General features: G+C 41.7%; 1 protein-coding gene across 1 annotated transcript in view; it reads right to left on the minus strand.

Moving 5' to 3' along the window:
* Nucleotides 1-1,946: 1,946 nt before the first annotated feature.
* The window catches only part of IRAK3 (interleukin 1 receptor associated kinase 3), a 51,972-nt gene continuing 31,346 nt past the window's right edge, over nucleotides 1,947-22,572 (minus strand). The window contains exons 4-10 of the mRNA XM_068276743.1: nucleotides 20,357-20,424; nucleotides 15,990-16,104; nucleotides 15,677-15,795; nucleotides 13,327-13,525; nucleotides 10,958-11,020; nucleotides 8,536-8,700; nucleotides 1,947-2,529 (exon numbers count right to left, since the gene is read on the minus strand). Of these exons, the coding sequence (XP_068132844.1) occupies nucleotides 2,104-2,529; nucleotides 8,536-8,700; nucleotides 10,958-11,020; nucleotides 13,327-13,525; nucleotides 15,677-15,795; nucleotides 15,990-16,104; nucleotides 20,357-20,424 (1,155 nt within the window). The 3' untranslated portion in view covers nucleotides 1,947-2,103. The remainder of the gene's footprint in view (nucleotides 2,530-8,535; nucleotides 8,701-10,957; nucleotides 11,021-13,326; nucleotides 13,526-15,676; nucleotides 15,796-15,989; nucleotides 16,105-20,356; nucleotides 20,425-22,572) is intronic.

Here is a 22,572-nt window from a genome sequence, read left to right on the forward strand (position 1 = left end):
TAAGAAGAGGGAAGACTCTGGGTCCTATAGAGCCTTCCCGTTCTCCTCCCGGTGTCCTCATTCCCCCCACAGGCTCCTCAGTTTTAATCTCCTGCCGTGGGAGGCTTAGAAAGTCTTCAGAAGCACTCGGGCTCCCGAAGACTGGCAGCTCTGTACCGTGCACATGCAAGTGTGCGAGAGAAGGCACTCGCGCATGTGCAGTACAGAGCCACTCGTCTTTGGAAGCTCAAGTGCTTCCAAAGGCTCCCCAAGCACCCCAGAGGCAGAAGAGAGCAGTCTATGACCCATGGGTTGTAGACTGCTAACGGGGGAGCCTGCGGGGGGAATCCAGGGACTGTTAGGAGACTGGGAAGGCTCTATAGAACCCATAGCCTCCCCTCTCCTTCGGTAAGTATCTGCTTTTTTGTTTTTATGGGGTTATTTCGCTTCAGACTCCCATTAAATCTTTTTTTATGTGTGTTCTGTAAAGCAATCTTAATTATCTTAATATTTTTAAATCTGATAACCCAAGAACATGAAATATATATCACATTTATTTAACAGAAATAAGGATGCAAAATGAATGTCACTGAAGAATATACTCTAACTAAGGTAGAGAAATGTATTAGTGACAGGAAGGTCTCGGGATTCTTGCCATCACAGATTTGACAAAGAAATCCAGCAGTTTGTGCTAATGTAATCTTGCTGTTGCACTCCATGGCATTCTAGAATGGGACTTTCTTTCTTTTCTTATAAACAGCCACACTGGTCCTGTCAGCTATACAGCAACAACTAGGCAGGACATTTATAGCATCAAAGATACAACACTAATCTGACATTCCAGAAGAAGCCCCAATCTAATGTTATAAGCACAAGTTATATCTCATGAACAGACATTTCTCTATTGGAGATAAACATTTCCAGTGCTATTTAAAGTGCACCTGAAGTGAGATGTGTATGATGGCTACCTTATTTACTTCCATTTATACAACACCAGTTGCCTGTCATCCTGCTGATCTTTTTGGCTTTTGTAGTGTCTGAATCACACACCTGAAACAAGCCCACTCATCCATATGAAACATCTATGCACAGAATCCCTCTCTTTCATGTACAGTTCCCTTGTTGGGGCACGAATACAGGTGAATAGAAAGCACCGTGACTTCTTGATCTTCTGCTTTTAAATTGTGGATGTCAATGTTCAAATGCTTACCCTAACATTTTAGCCAATGTCACCTGCATATGTGACACACATATGATTACTACTTCAGGGTATAGAAATATATAGTGATTAAATTTGATAAAAATCTGCTACATACACACAGTAAAATTATCATCATCATGTTATTGGTTTTTGTAATATAAAATACATGTCTACAAAATAAAATATGTCTACAAAGCCTAACAAAATGTATCAGCACGTTTGGGGTGGGGTGATTGGGGATTATGTTAGTATAAGAGGTGGTCTGAATATGCATGCACTTGTAACTATACGCCTTGAAGAAGGGGGACCCTGCGTGGCCCCCGAAACAATTGTCGGCTTTATACCTGTTTTGGTAACTCATGGCTCAATAAAAGAGCGTGAACTTATGGTAAATCGGTGTGTTGATACATTTTGACTACAGCTTTACTTGAGACATAGCCTATGTCCCAGTGTCAAGTACCCGACTATGTATTGATGGTGTGCCCTCTAGGACTTCCCTTATTACAAAGCCTAACAGTCACAGGACACAGATGCCATGACTTCAATCCAGGAGCACAATATTTCCTGCTATCACAAATGAATGAGATCATCATTGTACCTGTTATCATTTTCATTCATTTTTTAATGCTTAATGGTACTATTCAAAAGACAACACCGCACTCTGAAATATAAATAAATAAAAACTGACTGATTATTACCTTTATTATTTTAGAATTATATAGCACCAACATCTTCCATGGCTTTATTAAAATCATGTAGACCCTTTATCTAAAACATGGAAAATGGCAAGTACATACATCTTTTATTTTCATATACCCTGTTAGCATTCACATACTACGACATCTGTATTACAGATATTAAATACTGAGAACTGTCTGGCGTGTTAGGGTTACATCATTCTTATTCTGCACTTTTTGTACTCCTTATGTTGCATGGCCAAAACCATTCTCGATGCATTCTTTACAGAAGCTTGTACTGTATGGCCCAGATGAGCAACTGCACTCCACAGGCCTGCTTGTATAGGATGAATCAAGTCTCTGCAATAAGTGCTCATCCTGCAATACATTGTTGCTTTGTATTAACAGAGAGGTAATGTCTCTACCCTGTCTGTAGTTTCTGGCGTTGCCCAGAAAAGTCACCTCTGACTGACTACATTCACAAGGGCTTTCTGCTTTCTTTTTTATTTGATGTAGATAAATGTCCATGTCCATGGTTTCATCAGTCTCTAAAGGAGCATTTAAAATGCTCCATGGTAAAGGTGATATGTAAGGCGGAACAGACATGAGAGGCTTTGGAAGGTCTTCTTTGAGCTTTTCAAAAGTGTTACAGTTTTCTAGTCTTTTTAGGACCTATGGAAACAGTGATTAATATTATCATTAGTGTGTATAGCACCATCTTCCACTGTGGTGCTTGTATAGAGCAATATAAAAACAACATAGTAGTTACATAGTTTGGTAGAAAAAATACAACCGTCCATCAAGTTCAACCAGGAAAAAATAAATAAATAAAGCATAACAGTGTTGGTGTTCAAATTCGGAAGATTGAATTTGGAAACCCAAACCACACTTCAGCACCCAAAGCAGTGGACAGGTCACGGGGAGTTCACGGCCAGTAAGTGAACCCCCCCCATTCCCTGAGACCTGTCAGCTGCTTCAGGCGCTGAAGTGTGCTGTGCAGGAGAGTTTGGGTTTCATATTTCAATCTCCGAATTCAGACACCAACACTACATGACATAAAGCTCCACAGAAAGTGCAACTACTTGAATAATTCCCATTGAATAGCAAATACACATACCGGTATGTAGTTAAACCCCCAAAGGCACAAACATTCTCCAGATCTGAGTAAGCACCCAGTTACTGAGCTTGTTTATATCTATGTAGAAATTCCTGGATTAACTGGTGCCAATTAAATCACTTTAAAAGCACCTCTTCAGGATTCCAGGCACTGCTTACTTCCTGCACGTAGATGTGTTGAAGGCTGCAGTCTTCTCAGACTCATTTAGACAAAGCCAACCCTCTCCTCTGAGCAGTAGATATGATGCCATCAGTAGAAGCCACATCCACTGTGTACAAAATGGCTGCTTACATGAGATGTTTAAATATTGTATTAATAAAACTCATAGCTTTTATAGCCCCAAAATTTTATGAAATGTCATTTGAAATGTGAACATATGGCAATATGCTGCTGCCCAAATGTTGCTGAACTTTATTTGATGGCATATTTGTTCTAATTGACATTTCACAGTCTAGCTTGAAAGAAAGGGGGAGAACCGAGAGCCCAATATGGTGTAGTATGTTAATGAGGTGATGTCTGATGCAAACACACACAATGGTTATACTCACAAGGACGGGTCGCCTCCAAGGCAACCACTGGATAAGCAGGCGGGGAGAATTGTAACCTGACCCCGCTCAGGGTTAAGAAGTCGCTCTCTGTAGATAGAAGAAAATGGGGATACACCCCTCCACCAAGGGTGGACTAAACAGTTATGTGGTATAACAACAGAGGCGCCAAGTAGAGTAAAATTAGTTAAAATTGTTAAAAAGGGGGAAGTGGGTGGACTCACCTCCCTTCTGAAAAAATGGCCAGACAACGGGCAGGTTACTTCAAGTTTAAAGTAACATTTATTATGAGCTCCAAAAGTGCAACGCGTTTCACGGGTAACAGTCCCGCTTCTTCAGGCAAACAATTTTTGGAGGGAGCAAAGTCGGGTCAAGAGCCAGATATAGCGCCTCTTGACCCGACTTTGCACCCAAAAATTGTTTGCCTGAAGAAGCGGGACTGTTACCCGTGAAACGCGTTGCACTTTTGGAGCTCATAATAAATGTTACTTTAAACTTGAAGTAACCTGCCCGTTGTCTGGCCATTTTTTCAGAAGGGAGGTGAGTCCACTCACTTCCCCCTTTTTAACAATTTTAACTAATTTTACTCTACTTGGCGCCTCTGTTGTTATACCACAGTCTAGGAACACCTTCCTTCTAATTGTTCGGCCTTTGCTTGTCAGAATCAGATTTATTGAGCAAGTAAATTTGCACTTATGAGGAATTGACTTGGCAGTTGCTTAATGAACATAGACAATATGACAATCAAAACAGACAGTATGGTAGTGAGAAGTAATTGTCCTGTAATATCATTGTGAGGATCCGCTCGGCTGCCTGCGCAGGCAGGCAGCGTTTTGACCACTGTTCGTGTCTGCTTTCTGCGGGTCTCTGGAGGAGAGACCTTTTGTCATTTTTGCGGCTTGCTGCTGAGGAGTTTGCGTGCGTTTGTCGTGCGGATTGCCTGGCCACATCCTTTGTGGGCTTGCTCTGTATATGCCATGTGGTATCATGGATCTGGGCTGGTCATAAGGGTTAGTTCCTGTGAAACACTCTTGGAGTGTCAGCCTTGCTCTTTGTTTGAAGATTAGCCTAGAGTAATTCCTGGGACTGCACTAGGCAGGTTCCCTAGTGCCGTTAGGATTGCATATCTGTTTTGTTTGTCTGTTGCGATTGTCCTGTCCCAGCGGTGGTCGACAGGAAGTCGTTCTGATCTTTGTTCTTGGAGTATAGCTGGAGCAGCGGTTGCTACCAGCTATCTCATCTGATCTGTCTTGTCTGGATCGCACTCGCCTTGCGCTAGTGCTGTGGATCCTTCTGGTCTGCTACTCTCTTGCTGTACTTGGATCGCACTCGCCTTGCGCTAGTGCTGTGGATCCTTCTGTTCTGTCTTCCTGGATCGCACTAGCCTCTTGCACTAGTGCTGTTGATCCTATCTCTCGCTTATTCCTGTTTTCGTGTATCTGTCTTGTCTGTTACGAACGCTTGCTGGAGGCTCGGTGAGGTAACCGTTAAGCAAGCGCTCGCGTCCTCTGTTTCATGTTTGTCTGTCGGTGGTTAGTTAGGCGTGCTTGTCTCTGTTGTGCTTAACATGCAGAGACCGCGCATAAACGCGTGCACTGTTGCGAATGAGTGCGGTGTTCGAGTTTAGTTAGCGTTTGTTATTTTCCTTATCTCCTCATTGTATTATTTGCTGTGCCTTTGCTACTCTCGTGCTGTGCCTTGCTGTAGCCTTGTGTCACCTCTGGCAATCGCCTCTCTCGCGATTGCGTTCCTACTTCATATCTGCTGTTGTGTATGCACCGTCGCGGGTTGGCGACTAGTTTGGTGCACACACATACAATCTGTCCCTTTGCTCAATCTCATTCGCAATCGCTTCTCAGGCGATTGCGTTCTCACTCAGTTTCCTTTGTTGTGTGTCCGCCGTCGCAGGTTGGCGGCTAGATTGGTGGACATACATACATTCCTCATCTGTGCTTATTCGGTCTTGTGTCGCTGTTAGCAATCGCCATCTCCGGCGATTGCCTTCTCACTTTATCTTCCTGGTTGTGTGTTCATTGTCGCAGGGTGGCGACTAGTTTGGTGAACACACATACCCTCTGTTGCTTTGATCTCTCTCTTTAAGGGCTATCTTGCCCTGCGTTTCTTCCCTTCGTGCAATTCCTGTCTGGCGTGTGTGGCAGGGCAGAGGAGCTGTTCCTCTGCACTCCACAGCTCCACCTGTAGACAGGAATTTCCCTCTACAGGTGCATTGCACCTTTTGCTGGGTTCCCTCAAATTACACGCTTGTGGAGGATTTCTGTAGTGTCAGCGCACGTCTTGTGCGCTGATCACGGAGAGAATTCCACAATCGTTACAATCATTAACAATATGTGCTCTAAGGTAGAGGTAATTGACCTCTGGATAGCAAAATAAGGACTTAGATTTAGTTTGCTGCCTTATCATTTTGTAACAGCAACAATGTAATTCATTTGTGGTACCTCAATAAGTACATTACAGCTGTAACTTCTACTGAGTGTACTCATAAAGACTTCACACTGTCAAGGTCTTCACTGATATACAATCACTCATTCCAACATATGGTTTGAACAGTACTGCTTAACTTCTTCCAGATGTTACTAATTGAAATCGATGCCTAGTTTGGGACCACCTGTTATCCCTGCCAGGGCGTGGTCTTCCATTACCCCGTTGCAAGCTCCCGCCCCTACCGCCGATCGCGCCGCTCTCCCGCCGCTGTAGCCCACTTGCCCTGCCGTCAGTAGGACAGCAGAGCTCCGTGAGCTGGCCAGAGCCGATTTCATTGGGTCCTGACCCTATGATCACTCTGAGCCTTGAAAATCCCGGGACAGCGTCTGGAGAGGCCTTCGCTGGACCATGGGACTGGTGAGTATAACACACTGCTCCACAGCATAATTATGCAAACCAAGCATTAGCAGAAGCCAGTGCTTCTCATTCAGCTGTTAAAACATTCAGTTATGCTGCTTAGTGTCACATGGGAAAGTAGAAGGATGCAGAAAGGCACACTTTTCCGCGTTTACTTCGGGTGCATAACCTTGGATGCTAAGCAACATCCCAACAAAGTCCAAGTAGTAAAAAAAAGATCGGTTAGCACTCCAGCTTCTCCATGATCATAGTTTATTTTCCAATCACATGTCAACACTACGGTAAATAATTGTTTCTGTGCCACTCAGGCTCCTCTTCTTCAGAACAGTGCAGACAAACATCTTCACTGTTCTGAAGAAGGGGACCCTGAGTGGCCCCGAAACAATTGTTAACCGTAGTGTTAATGTAAGGCTTGGTGGTGTATTCTCCACAGTCAGCATGCAACGCATGAGCTGACGTGGAGGAGGTACACACACTAGCACAAGGAAACAGGCTATCCCTAGTATAGTGGAGGGGAGGACTGACTCCAATAGGAGATTGTGGCGCACAGAGCCGGTGCAGATCTGACAGCCACAAACAATGCTTTCGTTATAACGTCTCAGCGCAAAGTAGCGCTGAGAACATAAACCAGAACTGAGGAGATCAGGACAGGTAAACAGAATGAACGCTTGCTTAACTAGCCACTACTTAGTGACAGCAAGCATCCACAATAACACAGACTGGAATGAGGCAGCCAATGCGTTGCGGCGATGGCGTGCCTCACAAAGACAGGACAGGATAGTCAGGAAATAGCAGGATCAAGATAGATGAACGTAACACAGACAAATATACAATAAGTATGTTTTCCTAGCGTATTACAATTACAGCTATCAATGAAACTATTTGTAACGTCTTACTAACATATGTATATATCGGCAATGAACCGATATATGACATAAGCAGGAACGTTGACTAGGACTGGAGTAATACAGGGAACAGGACTCAGAAGGATTCGCTATCTCTTCGCAGAGATGAACGCAATCCACAAACGGTAACAGAACAGGATTCAGAAGGATTCGTTATCTCTTCGCAGAGATGAACGCAATCCACAAACAGTAACAGAACAGGATTCAGAAGGATTCGTTATCTCTTCGCAGAGATGAACGCAATCCACAAACGGTAACAGGACAGGATTCAGAAGGATTCGTTATCTCCTCGCAGAGATGAACGCAATCCACGAACAGGACCAGGAGCAGGATAACTACCTCAGCACGGGTGATCACGGTACGCGCAAACTACCAAAACGTGCTGGAAAACTAACTAACTGAACACAGGATATAAACAGTTCGTGTACGTATATATCAGCGACACTGATGTATCAACGTAACACGAATACAAGGAAAATAATAAACGTGCTGGTATGCATATATATTGGCAATGAACCAATATATGATGCAAAGACCAGCAAAGTATCTTTAGAACAAGAAACACGATCGGGGGCCGAAGCGACAGCAAGACAGGCTTAAACTGAAGCTATGAAAACCCAAGGAGTCCTGCAGGAAGCAGATCTTTATACTGAGGTCATCCAATGGGAGCAGACATGCAGATTCCCACACAGGTGAATGATAATCAGTCACAAGCTGACAGCAGGGAAAGACAGACAAAGCTATGCAGCTTGCATGGAAAGATATCAGAACTGCCTGAGCTGCAGCACTACTATTTCCAGCAACACCTGCTGCAGCAGCGATCATTACAGTTAACATGTGATTGGAAAATAAACTATGCTCATGGAGAAGCTGGAGTGCTAACCGATCTTTTCTACTACTTGGGCTTAGTGTCACATGACCAATTGTTTTTACAAACAGAATTGTTTCTTGCAGAAACCTTGTTGAACTAGACATATTGCATTTAAGCACTCTATTTACTAATAGCAGTAGAGTATTGTACCATGTTAGCCCTAAGTAAAAGCAAGAAGTTTTGAATCATGATGATGCCATTTATTGGCTAACTTATAACTTTCTTATAAGTTATCCAATAAATGGTTTCATCCTGATTCAAAACTTCTTGCTATTTACTAATCTGTACCTTGACTTGGGATTTTCACCATCAACTTATGACAAAAGGCAAGGACATGGTTTATAAATGCGAATTCCCAGAAGCTAAATAATGGTCACTTACTTCACTCATTGTAGGCCTCTGTTTGGCTCGCAGGGCTGTACTTTTAAAAGAGACATGCAAAAGATTTTCCACAACAAAAAGTGGCCAGTTGCTAGTTTTAATATCCTTAAAATGAAGGAGGGATTCAACTCCATCTTTTTCCATTTGTTCCCAAAAATGTTCCCTCTGTAAAAGTAAAACCCAAAACATTTCAAAATGAGTCTCTCGCTTAATATAAATAGTAGCATTATACTGTTATTGGACATACCAATATTAAAGGGAACAATGCCAGTTGCTTGACAGCCCTGCTGATCTTCTGGCATAAGAAGTGTCTGAGTCAAAACCCTGGAACAAGCACATGGCTAATCCAGTAAAACCTGAGTCAGCTGAGTCAGAAGAGTACCTGATCTGCTGCATGCTTGTTTAGGGTCTATGGCTAAAAGTATTAGAGATACATGATCAGGAGCACTGCCAGGCTGCCAGGCAGCCAGGCAACTGGTATTGTTTAAAAGGTAATAAATATGGCAGCATCCATATACCTCTCACCTTAGGTTCCCTTTAATGGCAGGGTCAAAGAAATGTCAGAGAAGACCCCAACTGTTTTGGTGAAAACCATGCATTTTTATCCTCATTCATAACCATAGATTGGAAGAAAAATGCACATGCAAATAAAACCTCAAAACATGTGAGAAAAAAAATTCACCACAAGCACATAAGCATTTTTTGTAAGCCCAAACACAAGTCTGTAGTGTGAAAGAGCCCATACTCATTGTCTCACACAAGTGTGAAAGAGCCCATACTCATTGTCTCACACAAGTCTGTAGTGTGAAAGAGCCCATACTCATTGTCTCACACAAGTCTGTAGTGTGAAAGAGTCCATACTCATTGTCTCAACAAGTCTGTAGTGTGAAAGAGCCCATACTCATTGTCTCACACAAGTCTGTAGTGTGAAAGAGCCCATACTCATTGTCTCACACAAGTCTGTAGTGTGAAAGAGCCCATACTCATTGTCTCACACAAGTCTGTAGTGTGAAAGAGCCCATATTCATTGTCTCACACAAGTCTGTAGTGTGAAAGAGTCCATACTCATTGTCTCACACAAGTCTGTAGTGTGAAAGAGCCCATACTTATTGTCTCACACAAGTCTGTAGTGTGACAGAGCCCATACTCATTGTCTCTCACGGTGCTGGTAGCTTGATCCCATCTGTGCCTGCTACTCTCCCACAGCCTTGGCATAACCACCTACATGATTTCATTAGATCAGAGCTCCTTAACTCACAGCCTACTGCCACTTTCTGTTCCATCCTGTTATGTTTCACTTGGGTAATTCAAGGCAACAACACATTTGCCTTCTTTTTGGAGATTACACTACAGAGGGAGAAACTGCAGTACTGGGTTTAGTGACTGGGGGATGGCACTAATGGTGGGACATTAAAGGAGGAGCGGAATGGGATGCAATGATAATTAGATAAAAAGTAAAGACGGTATACAGTAGTATTCTGCTAGGCTTGGTAATATATGTAGCAATGTTTATCATCTCATGTCACGTGGTAGTTCAGGTATATTTTAACCACTTGAGGACCGCGGTCTTAAACCCCCTAGTGACCAGGCCATTCTTTACAAATTAGGCCACTGCAGCTTTAAGGGCTCTCTGCAGGGCCATACAACTCAGCACATGAGTGATTCCCCCCCCCCTTTTCTGCCCACCAACAGAGCTTTCTGTTGGTGGGCTGTGATCGCTCCCCGATGTTTATTTTTTTGTACACAAATATTTATTTGTTTATTTGTTTAATTTTATATTAATTTTCCCCTTTTTTATTATTTTGTTCCCTGACCCTCCCTCCCTCCCCCCGCCAGCCAATCAGCACGATCAGCTGTCATAGGCTTCAGCCTATGACAGCGGATCGCTTCCCTGCCGCTGAGGGGGACAGCCGTATGGAGTGGAAGTTAAGCAGTTAATAAATGTAACCTCCTAACACATTTTAGTTGGTTGTAATGTATCTTATAGAGTAACTTTACTGAATATATATTAATTATAGTGCTGTTTTTTTTTTTATAGAAATCTTTTATAGATTATTTAGTCAATGTTTGCCCATAGTGAAATCTTACCTAATCCTTATTTACATCCTTAAACTTATCAGTGATGCCGTCATCTTTATTGCTGACAAGGTGAATCATTGTGGGAGGTTTTACCCTTTTTGTAGTGAGCAGTAGTGATTGATCTCCCAGAGTGCTCTGGGGCAGAAGGCTGCATGACACTATAGCCTAGCCCTAGACTAAATATCACAAGGAGGGTGTGGTTACATATCAGTGTATAGTTATAAGAACTGTCCATAATGCTGAAATCAGGATAGTTTACAGTACATACAAATGGGTATCTTGATTTCTTTCATGGTCTGCTATAAGTGGTACAAGTGTGCTATAAGTTGAGCACACAACTTACCAGAAATGTAGCTTTGGATCCATTCAGCACAGCTTGGCATCCACTTAGAACTTCCATTATGATCTAAATGGTGGAGTTTAAAAAAAAAAAAGTAAATTTTAAAATTATCCTAACATCCCCATACCTCCCTGTGGTGATATATTGGGGTGCTGATGATATTAAGGATAATACAGGAACATATTTTTCATTTTTCATTGTGTGTCACATGTGTATGGTTGAAGGAGGCTGCTACCTTGATTCAGATTCAGTCCTCTGGAAGTGGGATGTTGCTAATTGGATCTCCTGTTGTACATTTGCATCTGAGGGTGAATAGCAGTCAGGTCTTCACCTTTGATCTGCTGTCTCAGATGTGATTGTCTGTGTCTGGGTACAGGTAATTACATAACAACATTGCTTGGAACTCTGTGTACATGTAAAAAGCTACCTGTGGGCCAAAATACAATCTGACTAATTAAGTCTGCCAAGTTCAAAGTGGACAGGAAAAGCCTTGGAATTTACATATGACAGGAGGAAGCCTCACTTCACAATCTTTCGATGTATGGACTAGACTATAGTTTTACCTGTGGAAATTGGGTTTATGGAAGTGTTCTGAAATCTCTGAAAAGATCAAATACTAACACAGGAACGCTTTGAAGTTGCACACGTTAAACAGGAAATTGGATTATTCCTGGACCTGGGACATTGGGGTGGCCCCGGGGCACACATTTTGCTATAAAACAGCAGCTAGGACAGTCACAGATCATCTTCTCCCAAGAGTAGCTCATCGCTAGAGATGATCCCAAGGAAATCTGAAAATTCGTGTCTCTCCACGGTTGGACATTTGTGCTGGTAAAAGTTCAATTAACGTTTATCCCATTTTGTTTTTATGCAAACTTGTCTTGCTGTGTATCATTTTAACTTTTATTTTGTAACTTTTTACTTTGTTTTTGTAAATCTTTTGTATATATTATTTTCTGCATTGTTCCCCTTTTTTCCTTGAATATTAAATCGTTATTTAATAAGTTTGACTTCTGCTGTACTAAACTAACACTCATAGCCTAGTAGAAGAGACTGAAGTATAACAGTGTATAAGTCCATGCCTGATTGTATGATTGAGCAACACTACCGTATAAGATTGTAATTGCATTGTGTGTATGGGGCACTTCTGCGCTCGACAGCAGAGTGGGAAGTCTCGGAGTGGCTAACAGTATCGTTCAGAACGACTGTTAGTGGTTTTGCTTCACTACAGTGTAAGATTGCAATTGTGCGTGTGTGTGGGGGGCGTTTGTCATACGTTGGCCTAAAGCGCGCAGCTGACCCAACGTACGAAAACGCCAGTGCGAGTAGCTCGACATCAGAGTGAGGAGTGTGTCTAGCGGCAGCTAGTGGTGGCAGTGTGAAGTGTTCTGAGGGGTCACAGCCTTGTTTTAGCTCGACTAAGGCTGCTCCCCTCTCGATCTGGTCAAACCCGCAGTCGGGAACCGTATACGCAGGTGCGCCGCGGGGCCGGTTCCTGACACTCACCCCCCCCCATCCCCCACCCACTCCTCCTGGATACAGCAAAACCAACAGTTAACTTTCCTTGTGGTCCTTGCAAAGTATACCAATATATGTTTACAGACAGATTAAGTTGGGGCCCTAAATGTGAAAAACTCTGAATTAATTCCCTGTAATATAGACTTCATTAACTATTCCCTCTTCTGTTCTCTGCATTAATGATTATGCTGGAAAGACAATCTGACCCCTCGAAATAAGAATCCAGAAATGGCCAGGGTCAGTATATACATAGATGGGAGTAAGGTAATTGAGAGACCATATTCAAACCACTTATGAAGGGTCCACTGTGTCAGGGCCTCTGTACTGTAACAAAACCTCAAAGAGGAATATATATATATAACACATAAACTTTAGAATACTTTGAAAAATAAATCATGTTAGAGACAGTACATTCCTTTTTCACTTTAAGGACAACTGAAGTAAGAAGAATGTGGAGGCTGCCATATTTATTTCCTTTTGAGCAAAACCAGTTTTCTGGCAGCCCTGCTGATCTCTATGGGGTCTATGGCTAAAAGTATTTGAGGCAGAGGATCAGCAGGGCTGCCAGGCAACTGGTATTGCTTAAAAGGAAATAAATATGGCAGCCTCCATATTCTTCTCACTTCAGTTGTCCTCTAAGAATTAACCCTAGATTAAATTCTGAAAACCTTTCTTATAAACATATTTTTTAGTTGTTGGCAGACATTATTTAGTTAAACTATTCTTTCTACAAATTATACGTAAGCATTAACTACACGATTCATCTTCATAACACTTTATGTGAATTATAAAGCTCTGTAATGAAATTCCTGGTTCCGAATCAAAGTTTTAAATGCAATTCTTCTTATACTCACAATTCCATAGCTATACACATCGGTTTTCACTGACAGATCTCCCCTCCTAATGTACTCTTCTGGCAAGTATCCCAGAAGCCTCAGCATGGCATGATCCATCTTGATAGTGTTAATGTGATTTATCAGGTAAGACCTCAAATGGACCATGGCAAAGTCTGAGAGCTTGGGCTGAAAATGCTGATCAAGCAATATATTTTTGCTGGAAGAAAGGAAAAATGAACCTACATTTAGAACACATGATAATTCTGCAATTTCCCACTTTTATAAGTTGTATAGCACATTACTAGAATGGCACAGGAAAAAGCAGGTAGTGGGTGCTTAATTGTGAAACATCAGTAGTACTTATCAAAGTGAGCAATTGGGACATGACAAAAGTACCCTGTGTGTGGAACTAGGGATGCTAAATGTAGTTTTGCCTTTTGAAAACAGAAGGTACTTGCGTTAATTCAGCATTTAGAGAGCAACTGTGGTTTCCCATGATGCATCACTCCCAAATATGCAAATCATCTCTTTATGCCCATGAAAGCAAAGCTGCACATCCAGAACCGCTGGTGTATAGTGGACCTATAGCTGAAACATTTTACAATAAACTAATAATACATTTTGGAAATAGCACATACTGTATATAGATAGATAGATGTGGAGCTTGTTAATAGAATGTGGCTGTCATGAATTCACCTGTGGCATGTTCTGTTGGTCGCAGCCAAGCTGCAGCAAGGCAGTTCTGACTTCCCTGCACATGTGCATGCAATACAGTTACAGAATGTTGGTCGCATTTGCAATGAATGTCATGTCCATCTGCAATCAGTCTGCAATTCTCAATCAGAGTATCACAGGATTGATTACCATTCATCAGCTGTGGGCTGTATAGTGTTCTGGTTTAGGGCTCTACTTCTAACACAGGAGACTACCAGAGTTCAAATCTTGGATCTTACTGTTCAGTAAGGCAACACCTATTTAAGTAAGGAGACTTGGGCAAGACTCCCTAAAACTGCTACTGCCTAATTCTGATTGCTGCCATCTTGTGGTACTTTTTGGAATTGCTCTCAGTGCCTATGAATGCTCAAATCCTGACAGGTCCTGATTGGGACCAAATTTGCATTGGTGGATGTCCACATAAAAGCCTCTTCCTGGTTGAACACATTGCCCATGATAGCGTGTAGCTTGAGCTATATTTGCATTGCTGTCTCTTGTGCTATAACTGTTCGTTGCCTTGCATCCTTGTGGACATGTGTTGGTCTTACCCTGGGAAACAGCAAGGCTGTTGCTGTGTCAACATTACCATAGCTGGGGTCGCTATTGGTAATGTTTCTCCTAGCCTATTCATGTGGACGTCACCATTAGCTGCGGTCGCTATGGTGATGCTCCTTCTAGTCTAGCTGCCTGGCACGAGGAGCTGAAATCTATCTCCTCCTACTTTGAACAGGATTTTAGCAATGGACACGCCCCCAACTTCTGACTGGATGGCTGAAGTGCTAGTGCAACTTACATGATTCCAGCAGGTAGATGCTCGGCTTCTCCTCCGAAAAGGGCACACTACTTTCCACAGTCATCCAGCCAGAATCTGGAGGCGTGTCAGTTGGTGAAGGCAAACGAGAGGAAGATGGCACCACAGCGCCACTGAGGGTAGTGGTAATTTCATAATAGTACGGAGCTCCTAGGGACATGGGTGATAAAAGGGATATACTGCTTTTAGATGTCGTAATTGTGAACTAGTATTTAATAACATGTGATGTGCCTACTAGTCTGAAAGGCAAGCAGACTAGTGAGTCATACCAAGCATACTAGATCAGAACTATTTAGTATCTATGGAGGACAAGAGAAAGAGGCAGGCACTCAGTATAGTGACATGGATGCTGATAACTGCATGGATGGCTGCTGGTGTACAACCCTCAGCAGTGACTACATACTCTAGACTGTATTGAATCAGGATTGCAAACAAACTGAAGAGAAAAGAACATCTGGCACTGTAGCTTTAATAAGATGTGTACAAATTCAATGGTGAACAAGATTCACAACAAAATAGTTCAAAGTGAATGTTCCATGTACTTATCATGCTCCTGCTGGGTTGAGGGAGACAGCTATGGGCGCCAGAGGGTGCACGGCCTACGACCTTTTCATAATGGGGTGAGCCTTGTTTCTTCGGACGCCTATATGCATGGAACATTCACTTTGAACTATTTGTTTGTGAATCTTGTTCACCATTGAATTTGTACACTTGCCACATCTTATTAAAGCTACAGTGCCAGATGTTCTTTTCTCTTCAGTCTATTTAGTATCTAGCCTGTGTTAAAAATACAATAATTTATACATTTCTCTAAGTACTGCAATGCCAAATAGTGCTACTGACCTTGTTACGTTTCCACATATTACAGAACGAGGACTCATTGCATGCAGAAAGGTGATGGCCTGAGCCACGCCAAGTAGAATACTGTGACGTAATTCCCAGGAAAGAGGGTAACTGTCTTCCTATGATAAAATGACATAACCTAATATAAGGCCATAGAGTTTTTAATGTTTTAATGTTGAAAAACACACTGGTGCATCGGTTTAGAAGGAAAAGCGCAACAGTAAGATTTGTATGACTCAAAATCATCACACATAATAACATTTTATTAAAGAAGTCTTTTTAGGACAATTGAAACATTATACTGAAAACTTACAGTAGAATGTAATCTATGGAAGAGTGATCCATTTTTCATATATGGGTACACCAAACATGCTGAGTCATCCATCATCACATATCCAAGTAATTCTAATATATTTGGATGCTGCACTCTAAATAGGTAAGAAATATTTAAGAGAAAGTTAGCTAAAACGTTCTCCATTAAATGCAGTATCAGAGATAGTCCTAAAAGTGCCATTAAACAATCAATTACCGGTATGTCAATATAAATTAATTAGCAATAAATGCAAGTGAAATTAGATATGCTACTAGTATTATGATGATTTTTATTTATAGAGCGTCAACATATTCTGTAGCACTGTACAACGTGCAAAACATACAACAATATGGAGCATAGATGCATGCAGAGCCGGGACAAGGTCTTCCAGCACCCAAGGCTGAGACACCAAAGTGCGCCCCCCCCCCATCCCTTCCACCTCAGCCATCATACACTGATTGCTATTAGACTAAGAGGTGCCCAAGGGCCCCCAACACCTTAATCTCTAGTTGTCTGGCCCTTGCATTCACTGCCATGTATCCCCTTTTCTTATTTCTCTCTGCTTCAAACACAATAGGGGACTGATAGCTGAGTGAGTTGTGCGCCCCCTCCTACACTGCGCTCTGAGGCTGGAGCCTCTCTCACTTCTGCTTCGGCCCGGCCCTGGATGCATGAGCAGTTCAACATAATGTACAATTGGGACAACCAGTGACTCAAGTACCGATTCACACAAATGATGTGTTATTTGAAAAAATCAACAATAATGATAGATGTTTATTTGATAAATTGCACATAAACAGGAAACAAAAGCGGGAGGTGCCTGTCCTTGCACGCTTACAATCTAGATAGGGTTGAGACATGGGGAGGAAACAAAGGAGCAAGCACAAAAAAATCCAGCTATAGCAAATTATAATGTATGTGACGTGCTCTGCGCTAACACCTTAGATTGTATAGATCACAATACTAAAATAATCACAATAGAACCAGTATCATATGCCAAAACAATGAGTCCATATAGAAAGTCCAATCCAGTATAGGTGATCACTTGCAAGTACGCTCACCAACAGTGATGGCTGATTGAATAAAAGATCAGCATATCAGGCACAGTTATGAAGCATGAATCTTCAATTATCTCTCCTTGCAGTCAGCAGTCTCCCCTAAATGTAGCTCAGCAAGACACAGAAAAGGGTAGACATTGCGTAATCCATCTTAAAATATTTGCGACCACCACCACACCGGTGAGTAGTGTATTCCCACTATCCGAGTGCTGTCACACAACAACTGAAACAGGTAAAATACAGGCTCACCAGAGTTAATGTAGAGAATGTCTTTGAACAGAGGCGCCAAAATAGGATAAAAGCGTCTAAAACCAGTTTAAAAAGGGGGAAGCGGTGGACTTACCTCCCTCAAAATCAAACAGACAGGGATTCGTTATTTATATAAAAAATAACATTTATTGAACATGCACTCCACTTTGCAACGCGTTTCGCGGGCACAGTCCCGCTTCATCAGGCAATAAAAGGAGCAACTCCAAACTGTCTGTAGCGTGGCCGAGCACCTCTGTCACCAGAATTAATGGCTGACCTCAAGTGGACCAGCTATAAGCGCTCAGTGACAGTCTCCAGCGATCTTAGGCTTTTTCATCCTGTGGCCAAGTATGCCTTAAAAACTTATCTTCATTTTGTATTTGCCGCAATTAGTTCATGAGCTGGTTGGTGGTGGCAAACATTGTAACACATGATGCACAGAAAACTCCTCCAAAAACCACTGCCAGCATTCCCTCGCTCCACAATCTTCTGTACAAAAAAAGCAGACTGCTACTCTGGACCAGCAAATTATATTTATATATATATATTTATATATATATATATATATATATATATATATATATATATACATACATACATACATATACCTTGAAATTATAGCTTACTACCTGATTGTCCGAAATTGCCTGGGTATGTATTTTGGCTGGTGTTGGCTCCGTCCACTTTTTATAACCCTAACACACAATTACTCAATTCCTCAATGACCTAGTTTGTGAGCTTTGCAGTCTTTGGCATCAATATTTGCATTGAAATGAAACAAATCTGATTACTGTGGCTCCACCCCTTTTTCCAAATTTGAACCTCAGTCACTTAATGACCAACTGTACCAGGTCTGAGGCTTGTGCCATTAACAGTGCAATAATGGCAGCAGATAATATTCCTCTTGAAAATCAATAGGTGAATTTTGATTGGCTTTTGTAGGCTCCACCCACTGACCAATTGTACAAAGTTTGAGAACCCTACCATTAACAGTGTAAGAATGGCTGCAGATTACATTTTCTCAGTGAAATTTGTATTTGTCTCCGCCCACTTTTTGGTTATGGGTATAAAAAGTATCCTATATGTTATTCCAGGTAATCTACAATGTGTGTGCCAAACTTCATTCAAATCCATTCAGCCATTGTTGTGTGATTGAGTAACAAACATCCAAACTTTCGCATTTATAATATTGGTTAAGTGACCATCATTGAACAAAATGTTTTCAAGCCATATAGTTCATTAAAGTAAAACATATACACATCTTTATGACACTGCTATGCTGCATGTAAAGGTTATGACTTGGTCAGGTCCGGATTTACATTGCAGGAGCCTATAGGCACAGATGTCTTGGTACCCAAGATTTCATCCTACATGAACCTGCAAAACTCCCGCCAAACCGCACCACGAGTGTGGTGGCTAGCCCAGCTGTCACTTCTCCCTTACTTTCCTTGCCTGTCATAGATAGCTACAGGTGCCCCTGATTATTAGGTAGCCAGAAATATCCTCAGTATCAAGTTGCCCTCAACATCAGTGGAATGCTGACAGCCGGGTGAGTAAACTCTCATTTACACTCTGCTCAAGACTGCATAGGGAAGGAGGCACTTGAGGAGTAGAGCGAGTCTCCCTTCTATCATCAGAAGCCTGTAGGCATGTGCCTAGAGTGCTTTATGGTAAATCTGGCCCTGGACTTGGTGCCTTGTAAAAAAAAAAATCAAAAGTCTATAAATCTTAAGTGTAAACTAAAGACATCCAAACAAAGGAAGTAACCACAATCAATTTTTTATCAACATATAATGTACTTCAGTCAGATGTTTATTTGATCAGGCCTGATCGAGAAAGAAAAAAACATACATATGTTAAAAATGTAGGAAAATGAAAAAAAATAAGAGGGAAAAAAACTTATTGATACTCATGCAAGAGTGGAAAGAGACAACACAGTCTTCAGATACACACTCAGATAATCACTCAAACACTACTGCTGCTTTTACCTGGCATGGCATAGGTGGAGCAGTGAGGAAGTGATGTCACATTCAGAAGTCCTAAATGTTTGGACCATGTGGAATAGGCGAGTGTATCCTATGAAACTTATGTTATTTATATATATGCTGCTTGTTAAAGGGACAATCCGATCTCAAATAGATGAACAAAGAAGTGGTGATTGTAATTAGATCAGCATCACTTGATTACTAGGCCCCTTAATGTTTACTAAAGGCCATTGTATTTTAAAACAGACAGCTCAATGGAATTTTAGCTGATAATGTACTTACTTTGTACATGAAATCAACTCTAGTAAAATTGCTGACTAGAACCGCATGACTGCTGTCAGTAGGAGGAAACGATTTAAGAGACAGAGCACTTAACAAATTACTCTATTTTACAGCTCATAAGCAGGTCTCCTCATTGTAATTTAACAAGCAGAAAATGTTTTATTGATTTTATAGTATATGTGCTATAAAGATGGACATTAGTTACGACCTATTGCCTTGTACTCCAGAAAATGTAAGTGTAATTCCAAGTGTCATATTTTCCTGAAAGGTTTTTACAGACACATTTAGAACATGAAAGTAAAAAAGATATGAGGAATCATAGGATAAGAGGTAAAAAAAACTATTTAAAAAACTATTTAAAAAAGCTATTGCGGGCTAGAAAAGGAGCTCGCATTCTAAGCCGAACTTTTTTTACTTTTTCCCCCCAGAAATCTGTATACTGTGGGGAAGGGTTTGAACCACTGTGTGCACCAGGAATGGCTTCCCTTAACCTCCTTTCCGGTGACTAAAATGGTTGTCAGAGACGCCCTGTTAAAACCAGCACCACCATAGGCGTCAATAACGCCGCAATAGACAACTATAAACGGTAATTTGGGCCCCCGATAAACTAGCGGCTTAAAGGCCATTTTACACATTTACACAAGGAGAAGTGATCACATGCCATTATTTTCTGTTTTAGTAAGGCAATGCTGTATTTTTTTGTGTACATTTTGTTTACCTCTAATATGACCATATTTACATTCACAAAGTCAGGAATGAGGATATGGATTTAGGAACGCCCAAAATGTCTTACCTTGGTAAACCCTTCCATTGCGTCATGAACAATTGAACTTGCTGCTGCTTATCTGATGTCTCATTCTTCTGTATGAAAAGAAATCAGGAATTATATTGGTTGCTTTTTCCTGGATAATTTATTTATGTGGACAGTGTACTATGCAGCATACCAATGAATATACTGTTATGTGTGTTGTTATAATGATGACAAATACAACACACAGAATGCTCTTCACATTTATGAGAAACGACATAGAAATGTGAGAAATAACTGCAGACAGAACATGAAACCAGTAAGGCTTGTGTACAATTTGTTCTATTCACTATTATGTGTGCACATACTTGCTGCAGCTTCTTAAAATAGGTCATGACCACAAAGCAACAACACACATGATGCCACTGTCACCTATTCCGATATTTTTAGCAAGATTGGCAGTGTTGTGCTATCAGTAGGTAAAGCAGAGGGAATCCATCAAAATGGATGTTTGGATTTTTAAAATAGGCTGCCTGGCTGTCACTTGACAGACAGCCTATTGGGCCAAGCAAAGTGCGGGGATCACATTCTACGAAGCCAATGGACCTGACCACCTCACCCTTCTGAGGGCTGTTTTTATTTTTATTTTTTTGCTATTGTTACAGTATATTGCAATCCTATGTGTCCAGTGCGCAAGTTAGCTGTTGGAGACAGGTTTGCTGGTCCCAGTTGTGCACCGTCCATAACCCAATAATCCTTTACCACCTCTGCTGCCATCTAGTATCCATTACTACCCCCTGTATAAGGCTTCAGTGCAGAATCAATGTTTTTTTGGTCACTTAACTGTCATTGAACTACCTTAGCCCGACAGTAGGGGCTGGAAAACTGCGCTTGCCTGCATTTCCATGAATGTGCGCACAAGTACAGCGGCCACTACACAAAGACTGCCACAGAGAGGACTAACATTTATGTCCTGGATGTATCAACTAGTAAAAACAATGATTTACTCAACTGACGTTATCACTAAAGCTCTTTGTGGTGTGTTAAATGCGGTGTTTCATCTGTTAGTGTGAACTAGGCATAACCCTTACACTACCTAATCGCCGTGTATGTACGCCGGACGTTTTAAAGCACTTAATTCCACAAATTTAGGAAAGTACTGCGATTTCTGCCCTTAGAGATTAAAACATGACTCTGTGTCAAGGTGGGACTTTTGCCATGGATCCCCCTCCGGCATACCACGGTCCAGATGTTAGGCCCTTGAAACAACTTTTCCATCACTTTTGAGGCCAGAAACAGTCCCTGTAGGTTTTAAAATTTGCCTGCCCATTAAAGTCTATGGCGGTTCACCAGATTCGCCTGTCCGCGAATGTTTTCGTTCGAGGTTCGCGAACCAAAAATTTCATGTACACTACATCACTATTTAGGAGGTAGAGAGATGTTTTTTGCAAATATAAGTGTCATCCAGATACATTAATTACAAGGGATCTTGCAAGGATTGTGAGGTATTTATGACAAACAGATTAGACCCTTGGTATACTTAATGCCTACATACTGTAGACTCAGGCTGACATGGAGAGGTTTTTTTTTACAGACCCTACCGTGTTCAGTGTATGCTGCCGGAGCCTAGAAACAGTTAACTTTATGCTGCTGAGCAGGGGGGCACTTGAGGCTGGGGGGCACAATAATTCCCAAGGGGTGGGCAGTGCCCCAACGTGACCCAGTGTAGTGCTGTCTTCAATTGTCCAGCACTTATGGTGACCACTGCATCTGCATCTGAGCTGGCGGTAGCCAGCCCTGGTTGCTACATGTAGCGTTTTTTCTACTGAGCGGCAACTATACTGTTTGTCAATCGCCGACACCCATGTGGTATGAATGCTCCTATTCAGTTGCATTGCGGGAAGCTTGTCATCTCCCCTCCCACATTCCTGCTCCTCACTGATTGGCTGAGGGAAGTTCAGTGTGACATGAAGCTGAAATCTGATCTATGCTCATATGTTTAAAGAGTGAGCTAGCTATGACAGAGCAATTTGTAGGTGATAAAAAAGTAAGGGAGGAAATCACGACAGGATTTGCTTCAGTCGGAGAGAACCAAAATGGCAAATTCCAAGAACAGAGTTCTCTTTATTTACTATATAAAATTCACTGAAATCAAAATGTGGACAGTACAATACATCTTTTATGTAAGTAGAACAAGTATTTATCTGCTTATAAATGCGTTTTTTTTTCCTGGCATAGTATGGCTGATCCTGCTGCTTTAA

Source organism: Hyperolius riggenbachi, chromosome 3 (genome assembly GCF_040937935.1).
Source record: "Hyperolius riggenbachi isolate aHypRig1 chromosome 3, aHypRig1.pri, whole genome shotgun sequence".
Taxonomy (NCBI): domain Eukaryota; kingdom Metazoa; phylum Chordata; class Amphibia; order Anura; family Hyperoliidae; genus Hyperolius; species Hyperolius riggenbachi.